An 11,848-nucleotide genomic window follows, 5' to 3' on the forward strand; every position below is an offset into this window, starting at 1 on the left:
CTATACTCCTCGACTTCGGAATTGGGGAAGTAGTGTTTGGGTTATGGTTGAATTGGCCCCGTGTGCCATGTGGCAGCCTTTGTAGCCATCTTATCTCCTCGGTCACGTCGACACCACGTAGGATGGATAAGCGCGACCAAGAAGAGGAGTCTCATATGGATAAGAAAGACAACCCTGCTGAGGAAGAGGACTTATCCCAAAGACCTCAGCGAGCAACCTCATTCCAACAACCCTAGAAGCCTCATCTGAATTGGACATGGATCTTCGACTATAAATAGGTAACCTCCGCTCATGGTAAGGGACTTTTGACTTGATACTGTTACTCTACTTCTCTTGCTCAAACTAGCACTATTCTCAATTGCTCGGCCTGACCACCCATCTCTCACATCACTGACTTGAGTGTCAGAGTGCCTACCCGAGGAACAACTCCTCAGGCCTCTGATCATCTTTCTTGATTTCAAATCTTGGTGCACAGTTCTATCATTCCAACTCGGCTTCACTAGTTGGTAGGACTATCTAACTGTGATCTTGATTCAAAACAACTCGGATCGGACAACATCAGGTAGCATGGTGTTGTTGATTGTGATGATGTGTCTATGTGCATCACAATGTTTAAAAAATTAATTTGGAAACAATTTCATTTTTCTTTTTGTAGTAATTTGAATTCAATCCACCTCAGAATTCATAACACAATTGTATAGTTTGAGTCAATGTCAAGGGAGGAACTTTTTATAGAGGGGCAGGGATAAATATATTTGGGAAATTAATAAATGAAATCTGAGGCGGAGTGGACTACAGAAATGCCTTTTTTTTGTTTTGGCTCTGTGATGTGGGTCGTCAATAGTTTAACTATTTGGGTATATGTGAATCCATTTTGTCATAAAACTCATAATAAATAAATTAAAATATTCTAGAAGTTTGCAAAAAAATAACTAGACATATCCCTAATATTATATATTCATCATATCTAAAAAAGTTAAAAATGGTAAATGTTGTTATCAATGATAAAAATATCTAAAAATAAAAAGGGAAAAACTATGATGCAGAAAAGATATTATATGGAAAGAGTTTTGACCAATTAAAATTCACCCATGAATTTTGATAAACAACATCTTATTTGCTACCATGTTTGTGATTTCAGTTTATTGGTCAGCTGTTTTTCCGATATAATATCTTTTTCATATCATAGCAGAACCCAAATACAAAAGAAAAAGAATAAAAAGTTAATGTCTAACTCAATAAACCCACCCACTCATCGAGTCAAATGGGTCAATGGTTCAACTAACCAAGTCACCAGGTTGTTGATGACCAAGGTCGTGTTTGGCATCGATGTCGTTGCCCTAGAAAACGGCAGCAGAAAAAGTGGTACCCTAGAAAACAGTCTCATGTTTGGTTCCGTTTTCCAGAAAAAACATTGTCCCAGACTATGCCTTGGAAATCGGGAAGGCATGGTTTGGGGTATCGTCAAATTCAACGTTTTCTCGGGCTCCAGCCCATTGCTGCCAACAGTACAATGATGTGGCACCAATGTGGTATCATTTGAAGCGTCGGATAATGTAGACCAATGCTGAAAATGGTTATACAACATTGATACCAAGCAAAACCAGTGCTGTTTCTCCAGAAAACATCCTATGTAACAGCATCAATGCCAAAAAAAAAAAGAGATGTTTTCTGGAAAAACAGTACAACGGACACTAATCCACAGCACCGTTTTCTCAGAAAATGGATATAAAGAAATGGCGTTGATGCCAAACACCTACTAAGTCAATAATTTTGCCAGTTAATGGTTCAGGAGTGAAAATGACCTGAAAATATGGCTGGGTGTCTGGGTCATGGGTCAACCAGGCTAACCATCTGGTCAATAATAGTTTGAAAAGATTGGTGCATGATTCTTTTTTCGTGTTTAATTTCATATTGTTTGTGTTTGGATTCATATCTGTTGACCATAAAATACTGTCCGCATTATACACAAAATACCACATCATATCTGTAGGTGTAGTGTCTTGGGTTCAGATGTTTTGTGGTCAGCAGATATAGACTCGAATTTGTTCAAGCTGGTTCAGCCAATCAACCCAATTTATTGATTGGGTTAGGTTTGGGTTAAGTATATATCTTGTGAAATTCGCGATGTTCTCGATGTGCGGCTGTTGGATCTTGTGGTCAATAGATCTGGACTTGAATTTGGTTGCTATGGTTCAAGATGGTTCAACATATCTTATCAACCCGATTTATTGATTGGGTTAGACTTGGGTCAAGTATATCGACTTGAAATCGTGGTCAGGTTGGGTATATACGTTTAGCTTCTGGGTGTTGAAGGTATTGGGTTGGGCTGGATTTCTCCACTCAAAAGAGCCCAAGTTACACACCTAACTTTTTTTTTTTTCCTCCTAGAGTTTGTCCAGATATCGTTGATAAAATGGGCGGGTTTATTGGATCACATGAATCCCATCCTACACCTTTAACGTTTTCCTTTCTCATAAATCTGGCTAGTCTGTGGCCTACCGTGTTTTCTGGGCTTTTACAAACATGGTTGGCCCATGGTTAGTGTATGGTATGACTATGACATAGTGCACAGTTTGGTTTCCAGAAATGGTCAAAATTGAATCGTGTGCAGTAAAACAAAAGGATCAACTGCATGTCTGACACATTTCTAAATTTTTAAGTTGGGCCGAGGCAAGATTTAAGCCTTAACATGAAAATGTTCCTTATAATATGTATTTGGCCCGGCCCAAAGCCTGATGAATAGCAATCAGCCTATCTTAGAGCTCACAAAATGTTTGAACTTGTGAAGTAATACAAATATAAAATGCTTTGAAGAGACAGTGTAAGAGAGGTCTATTCATGTAAGTTCATTTGATTTGATGCCATGATTACAATTTTAACTATTTAGGCTTGTACCAGTCTTATTACAAATTACAGTAGAGAACAACTGATTCCCTTTGGTCCTGTTTATCCCCTATCTTAAGGGAAGGGATGAAGGTACTTTTCTTGAGCCTCAAAGGATGTAGTCTTTCTCCTTCCACTTGGGCTGGAGGTTGATCAGGAGAATAAAGAATGAAGCTCTCTGCACATGCTATTTAAAGAAACACAAAAGGGCTAAGAGAGTGATGACACACTTGATCTCATATGGCAATTTGTGTGTAACCTACTACATGAATCATTTACTGGTCCTAGAATCCAGACAACAAAAAATTTTAAGTTCCATGTTTTATTTCATATACAGGAAACACTATATGTTGTGATGTTGTATTCACAGGATTTACAGCCCTACAGTGTTTTCATGTTTCTGTCCTGTTAGAACTGATCTAATTAGTTCTAATGTAGCTCAAAAAAGAAGAAGAAAAAAAAGAGGTCTGTTTTGTGAGGTGGCAAGGGTTGTGTGGCTAAAACTTGTTCTGGGTGATGTAGGGGGTACATGAGGACCACTTAGACTGCCATGGTAGCTGCCACATGGAAGATTCATACATCATCAAAATCTTTTCCCTAGGTGGCTCATTTATGTTGCATAACAAATTTTGTGTATAGTCCTAGATGAATAATATAGATCATTAATCTACTATTGGATTATTAACTATTGCACAGATATTTAAATAGATGGATATGCACAGATATTTATCATTTTTATCCAACTCACTGACGTAAAGGATTCATCTATATCTATATTATTATTAATCTACTATTAGAAGTATGAAATGAATTTTTGAAAACTTCTTTTTTAATTAAAATAACTCTATTTTAAAATTTGGTCCCCATGTAATTTGAAGGCAAAAAATATAATTTGAATTATTACTTTTTACCTCATTCAATTCCCTCTCAATAAGTCTTAAATTTAAGATATTAACTCCCTCTCTCTCTCTCTCTCTCGCATTAAATCCTATACTTAATATATTTTTTTGTCAATAAATTCTATTAATTAAATCTACACCCAATACTTTTAACAATATAAAACTCATGCTTTATAAAACTAACCCAAACCTATGTAATCGCTCTTCCTTTGGGTATATCTCTAATATTAATTTTATATTAATCATATTAAAGAAAAATAAGTTTCATAATGAAGAATAGATTTTATTGATGATGGAAATGAAATACAAAATTTAAAACCAACCCAAATATGAAATTGTTTCCTCTTTGGTGGGAGGCCAGCTGTTCAACATTACGGATCAAATGTGTCAACCTTCAATGCCATAATTACTTGAAAAAAGCTAAAATGACAAAACACAAAAAAAAATTATGAAAAATTCACAAATTTTGTAGAAAATATTTGGACACATATCTAATATTATATATATTAATTATATAGAACAAAAATAAATGTGATAAATAAGAATTAGTTTTATACACAGAAATATAAGGAAATTTATAGAAAAATATGGACACTCATTATTATCATCATCTAAAAATTGCCATGTTCAAAACAAGTCCATATTTGGTAGTATGGGTTTGAGTATGATACCACCAAGATATGATACAGAAAAAATTGTAACCAATCAACCGGTATCATAAAGTAGTAATCAATCAGGTGGTACTTGTCAAAATTCATGGGGGATGGGAGGTTGTTTGGTCAAAGATCTTTCGGTACCATGCCTTAATTCCCAGCAGCATAGATTTTCCCTTGTTAGTATCTTAAAAATATAGAAAAAAAAAACTAGTGAAAATCTTCATCACAAAGTTTGTATCAGAAGTGTATATGTAACAAAGGCAATTCTTGTAAAAGATGTAATGGTGGTACTTTATTATTTTTATAATTCAAGCAAGTTTGAACTTATGATTTGACATTGTTCTGAAAGGAATATTAAATAAAAGTCCTATAATCTGTACTTCATGCTAATTAGACTTGTGCAGATCGAACAAGGAAATTTCTAACAATGTTTAAAATAAATTTTAATGAAATTACCACTTAAAAAAACAAAGAGATCTTTCATCAAACAGAAGAAAAAAATAGATGGATTCAATAAAAAAAATAGTTACTAATAGCTTGTATTTTTAATAGTGGAATTATATGAATATTGCTTGATGCATGTTTTTCTATTTTGATGTCTTTTGATATCTAGAAGTTGTAGCAGCTATCTAGCATATATTTAATTAGATATGGTGGGTGAAAGGCAAGATACTTTTAAGGAAGATCAAGAACATTCAAATTAAATTGAAAATCTTGTAGTACATGGAGCAGGAAGTGTACGATAAAGAAGAGAGGGAAATAAAATTAGAAGAAAAATCTATCTTGGGTAGAAAACCTTACCAAAGGAATCATATGATACTATGTTGACTGCAAAAAATATATATAATAGAAAAAAATGGACTACCTTCTTCGGAATTAAATGCTGAATAGATAACATATGCTTTTGTTAAAAAGACAAAGATCGATCGATATGCTATAGCTTGCAAACTAGAAGAATATATATATATATATATATATATAGTGTACAGCGTGCAACCTGTGATAAAGGCTTCACAATTTGCTTACCTTCCCTGTAATCACGGTGCTTTTCTAAGAATCCCTGAAACAAGAAAAGGAAAAGAAAAGAAGAAAAAGGTAAAGCAACTTCAGAAGTAACTAAAGTTAGGTCTCCTCTCCATATTAGTTGTTATACGAGGAAAGCTTGGCTTTACGTCCCTGTAAAGCTCAAACAACTTAACTAGATCGGTGTTATTTTAACCAATAATACACACACACCAAGTAGGTTTTGGGGTTTTGTGCTTTAATGAGCGGTAAGGGTTGCATGAATCTCTCTGTCTGAGAGAGTGAGAGGCAACCAAAAACAAGAATACAATTGGGGGTGCAAACCCTAGGTCTAAAACTAGGTGACTGTCTTGGCAGACCAAGGTCTTTATCAGGCATTGGTGGATATATAGTAGCTTAATATATTCATTGAGGTGTGTATAGTACACCGCTAATCAAGGTGCATGGCTCCGAATGAATCTTTGGTGTCACCCCATTAAATTGAATCATCCTCTCTCCTTTGATGACCAGCTGGAAAGAAGTAATGTTAGTGCAAACCCTCCTCAACTGTGTGTATAAGTCTTCCACTTGGTTAGGGTTTTGATAAAGTAGCTAGACCCATAATTTGAAGAACTCTTATAATTAAGAGGATAGAACTTCTATGGTGGATGAGCTAGCCTATTTAGATAAAGGGGATAGTGCCTATCCCCACTATCAGCACAACAAATTCAGACAAAGGGTATTGTTACTCATTCTGGATTTAACCCATTTAGAAAAGAGAAATTAATGCCTGCAATGGAATTAGAAACCTTCTTTCAACACCATGAAACAATAAAAAAGCCTCATTTGAATAATCCCCATTAATTGTTCAATTTACATGTTTCCTCCATTTCTTGTCTGAATGCTCTCATCTAGAGATTTCTATATATACAGTATTACCTCCTCTATATTGATCTTCCAACTTGTGCTTCATTCCACTAGCTTCAATGTCACGTGATTCAGGACCATATCAATAACAAGGTATAATAAATGCAGAACACTCAAGAGATCGATCATGGATGATTCTTTTTTTTTTTTTTTGAACTAAAAGAAAAAAAAAAAAGCATTCGACCAACCATTTTCATCATCCATCAGGAGTGTAATAACACAAACTAAATATACTGGTACAGAGAAAGTACAAAGTGATTAGAGGTAATTAATGCCCTAAGCCATTCGAAGTGATGAATTCTTTTGACGCATCGTATATATGCTGGTAATCACACATTGGTCCAATGTAACCATCAAAATTGGCTATTTCAGTTGCTTGTTTAAGGAGCCCATGATGGTTTCATGTCAATAGCAGAACATCGATCTGCAGAGCATATGCAATGTTATGTGTTCTCTATCAAGCTGTGCTGATCATTCCCCATCAAGAGAGAGAGAGAGAGAGAGAGAGAGAGAGAGAGAGAGACGGCTTGTCTATCAACAGACAAATTCTAGTGAATAGCAGTACTAACTTGTAAGATGATTTATTGGTTTGACTGCCAATAACAATGACAGTGTTTCAGATGATGATTCAAGCACACGCTTTAGCAGCAGAGAATATAATGGTCATATTATACTCCAAGGACACATTTTAGCAGTCCCCGGAGTTGCTTCTCTCTCTGCAGTGTTGTCTCATTGGTGCTTTAATGGAGAATATATCATTTTACATGATTCAGATGTTTGACAACAACAAAAAACGATATAAAACCTTCTAGGATGACACCTATTTTCTGTCCATAATCGGAGCAATCAGAGAGAGGAATCTCATTTCGTTCAACAGATAGACGGGGCTCTCGGTACAACTGATGATACTGCTGATTTTGATACTCATATCCTCGTATATGTGATCACAAGCAATCAAGCATAGCTTATACTCAAATAGAAATAAGCATAAACTATGTATAAACGAAAGTTTCAGAACAGACTCTCTAGATTAATATATTAAGCCCCCTAACAAGGTTAGTCTTAGAATAAATTCTATAAAATAATCCACCCAGAGTTTCTTCTTCATTCCTTTGGTTTATTGAAATTCCTTTTAAAGATATAATTTCTTTATTCCCCTTCTTCCAAGCAGAATTGCCAGAGAGAGAGAGAGATAGAGAGAGAGAGAGAGAGGGAGAGAGACGACGTGATTATGTCGATCTATAGAAAGAAAGAAACAAAAGAAACCCACCACACCAACACCAAGACCTCCAAAATCCATATATCAGAATCAAAGAATACCTACCTATACAATATAGGCAATAATGCTGTGTATACGACGTAAATGTTTATGACTAGCTAGGGATCGTGACCAAGTCGAAGCTCCAAATCTGGCTCATCTTCTTGGGCCTCTCTTTTCTTCTCTCCTTCACCGCCATTCTTGGTATGTGTTGGACCCAGTTGTAAGCTCAAATTTGTGCGCCAATCGTGTTCGTCAAATGGGCTCAAGGGCTGTGGCCTTTGAAGGTGAAATTCATCTGCATGGTACTCAGGTGGGTGTCTAGTGCCGGATGATGATGGTGGGAGATACACGTGATAAGTAGTAGCCTGTGCCTCTCGGGGTGGAGATCTATAAAGTGGCCGGCGGGTAGAAGTCGGTGGAGGCAACGGCGCCGGACTGACGTATTCGTTGTCCGGTTTGCCGGTCGAAACCGATGGAACTGCAGGCTGCCTGATCCGTGCTCTATCTTTCCTATGGATGTTCATGTGGCCACCCAAGGCCTGCGCAGTGGTGAAACCTCGCTTACAGAACACGCACCCATACGATCGGCCTGTACTCGCATCATCTTGATCTTGCTGCTGATCGCTTTCCTCGCTTGAGGTCTTTGAATCCTGATGCATATGCTGGCCGCCGGTCGACTGATCCATTAGTGAACGAACGAACGAACTAACTCCTGTTTGAAGAAATGATGATGGGACACACTGTATGAGGTTTTGGAAAGCTTCAAGTGGTAGCTGCAAGATACGAAAATAAAAGAAGAAGGGAGAGAAGTTGGGGAGAGGAGGATATATATGAGTGATTGTGATTTAATAGAGAGAGAGAGAGAGAGGAGGGATGGGGGTTGTGGGATAGAGAGAAGAGACAAGTAAAAGTCATTGGCATGCATATTGTTTAATTTGTCGTTGAGTGTTGAGTAGTGAAGGTTCATTTCTGTTGAGAATGACACCGTTTTGACGTTTGCATTCTAATGATCGATGAAACCATTCACTCACACAGCCAGCCTTCATCGATTATATTGGATTCATCACCTCTCCTCACAATTAATACACGTTTTTATCTATTAATTTCTTTTTCTTTTGCTTTCCATGTATTTTTTGCTCTTCTTATTGTAGGCTGTCGCCCAGCCAATCTCCTCCGATTCCATATGATAAGTAGTGTAATCAATGCAAGCACCTAGCTAGCTACTGAGTCAACAAGGAAGGACTCTACTGTATAACCACTACTGAACAATGAGCATATAAACCTTAGCTTAATCCATGAATCATCCAAAATTCTGGTAAAATTCAGCCCATTTGGTTTTAGTGTTGACTAGTTCAATTTTATTGTTTTAAAAGTTGACTCTCTCTCTCTCTCTCTCATATTTAAATTGGTAAGGTAAAGGTATAGAAGAACTTGTGACCTTTACACATTAGCATGCATTAAAATAGCATATCGGCCATGAACCCAACTACTACTAAAGCAATTGAAACACAAAAAATTGATAACCATGGGTCATCACTTTGATTTCATCTTTAGAAGCTGTTTCTGATTGTCATTCTCCAAAAGAAAGATGTAACTAACTAGGAAACTTCCTGTGTGACAGTGTGAGAGATATTAGGTTATAAGCAAATTAATTGTATTGCATATTTGTACAAGTAAGCTCCTTTAGTTTATTCCAGTCTTAGAACTAATATAACCATATAACCATCACTATTACTAATAAAGGGAGATCATTCATTCTGAAACCAGTACAAGTTGAAATTTTCAGGATTCCCAGATTTCAAATTTGCCACATTCTTTTTTGTTAAGTGCAGCAAAGCATTGTGATTTCTTTACCTGATATGGCTCCCATAGCCATAGTCTCATTTAGAATGAAATGCCACGTGTCAAATCCCCAATTAAAATACATATATAATTTCTACTAATAACCTTTTTTCGATCTGGCAAGGAGATTATAGTTACTGAAAATGACAGCCTTCTTCACCAGCTAATTGAAATGGGGATGAGGATGTTTGATGATTTTTGATATGTTAACAAAGGGTTGGGTCGATTCCGTTCAATCTGAATGGATCACAATCTGACCCGACCCAAAACCATATCGTTCCAGAGGAAAGGTAAGTTAGGACAGTTTTACTTTACCTTACCTTTTGCGCTGCCCTTGAGCTATGGCATAGATAGTGATAATAACAGTGGTTCATAGGTATGCAAGATAAGCGTGTAAGGACCGCCTAAAGTATCTTTTAATAGCTTTTGTAGGCTTTTATAGGCAGCACTTGAGAGTTACAGAAATGGTTATTCGACTCAACTGCTTATTGAATCCTTTTCTCTTCTCCAATATTCAATTTTCAATATTGTTCAGTAGATGGAAAGGAGATACCCATTTTGGCTTGTTACATCTGGGGATGGGTATATTCACTAATTAATGGGGCAACCCCAAGTTGAATTGATCTTAATTCAATCTCATGCTTGGGAGAGTTGGGACTTGGGATCTCATCTCATCTCTTCTCATCAACTTCAACTTCAACTTCTACTACTACTTGGAACTTGATAATGATAAATTTTATTAATTAATTTCAGTTGGACCCATGAAACTGATCAAAACAGGACATCTGATGAATTCGGTATACGAGTTATTAATAAAAGCAATTATTGTATTCTTTCTGAAAATCTTCTCACTCACGGAGAGAGATAATTCTTTATGTCAGAGTGAGAAGTGGGGACAATGAAAAGAAGCTTTTAGGGATTAAAAAAAGTAGAAAGATGGTCGTTGGAAAGACAGAATATATTCAACAGATGAGTTCATCGAAAATGGAATTCAGTAAGGTAGTAATTGTCTTTTGGTGTACTTGACTACTTGTTCGGAATGTTCTTGAATGGAAGGAAGCCATGAAATCCTTTCGAGCATTACGAAGCAGTACTCCTTTGACCAGGTGTATAAAGAAACCTTGGCAACATATGCCCCTCCCTAGGGCCCAGAAATCAAAATTACTGCCGTCGAATATGGAAATGGCGACAATGACAACAACGTGACCACTTTCTGTACCCTCCAATCCCCTCCACTTTTTCACAGAGAGAGAGAGACTTCACTCTTCAGACAGACTCCTGTGGGATAAGTTATAATTAAGTTCACTTATAGACACAATTTCATAGTCTAGGGATGATCATTTTGCTTAATCTAGGCATTTGGACGCAAGTTAAATACTCAATTATTTACAGGAACGCTAGATTGATTGGGGCAAATCCCATTTAATTTGCTAGAGTGCTATGAACCCAACAATCTACATGATTACCTCTGTGGCTCTGTCTTCTAAATGTTCTTTGTTACGGGTGGACTGTGTCTGGTTTATGATATAGGGAATAAGCCCAAATCATCACTTCTCTGGAAATTAGCCCTAATTAAGGAGATGTTTGGAATGGTGGCCATTTTAAAAAAAAATGGTATCATGTTGGATTTCAACAAGCACCCATGTTTTTCATTGTTTGGTTCAGCCTATTATTAAAAAATTAGGTATACCTCAAAAATTGAGACTCCGATGAACCTTTCCCCCAATGGTTGACTGATTGTTTACTTGTCAATACATACATGAAAAATGATGATGAAAATCACCTTACCAAACAGTATAGTATTGCTCACTGTCTACATGACAAAAACATTTTTTTTTATGAAAAACAGGTTTTAAAAGCATGAGCGTAAAGTATCTTCTATTGTTCTGTAATTCTTTCTAAATTACACACTTGTGAGTTGTGACATGTGATTTCACCACTTTATGCTCATGGTGTGGATGAAATATGTTTTTAATTAAGGCAGGCATCCGTCCTTATGTTGTTCGTTTGAACCATTCATTAGCCTAGCGTGAATCAAGGTTTTGATTTGAACCTAGTTTCCTTCTCTAGCCTCTTTCTAGAGTTTAGAGTTCATATTTTATTTTGTGCCTCGTTTGGATGTTACTCATCTTAATTGATGGAAACACAATAGTTTCTTTACGTAGAGCCAGGGCTGTTCTATCCGTCCTTGCATCAATTTTCTTCAGCTACATTGACTCCTTCACCTTATTTCATTGCGATCTGCACACCTTGCCACCTGTCAGACATTCTATTTGCTTAATTTAAACTTCATTTCTCATGGTAATCTTATTGAATATCCTGAATACCACTACCCTTAGCCATTACCTTTTAACAAACGAAAATTTTGTACTCTG

The 11,848-nt window shown here is 36.4% G+C and overlaps 1 protein-coding gene across 1 annotated transcript; it reads right to left on the reverse strand.

Moving 5' to 3' along the window:
• Window positions 1–7,287: 7,287 nt before the first annotated feature.
• Window positions 7,288–8,633, reverse strand: LOC148878885 (uncharacterized). The gene has a single exon (XM_088966517.1). It carries the CDS (start codon window positions 8,315–8,317, stop codon window positions 7,748–7,750), a length of 570 nt encoding a protein of 189 aa, XP_088822643.1. The 5' UTR covers window positions 8,318–8,633; the 3' UTR covers window positions 7,288–7,747.
• Window positions 8,634–11,848: the final 3,215 nt, after the last annotated feature.

This window comes from Nelumbo lutea, chromosome 1, assembly GCF_056320005.1.
Source record: "Nelumbo lutea isolate HS-2025 chromosome 1, American lotus-T2T, whole genome shotgun sequence".
Lineage (NCBI taxonomy): Eukaryota > Viridiplantae > Streptophyta > Magnoliopsida > Proteales > Nelumbonaceae > Nelumbo > Nelumbo lutea.

Excerpts from the sequence above, each read along its gene's own strand:
- LOC148878885 (XM_088966517.1), bottom strand. The coding sequence starts at position 8,317 with ATGGATCAGTCGACCGGCGGCCAGCATATGCATCAGGATTCAAAGACC.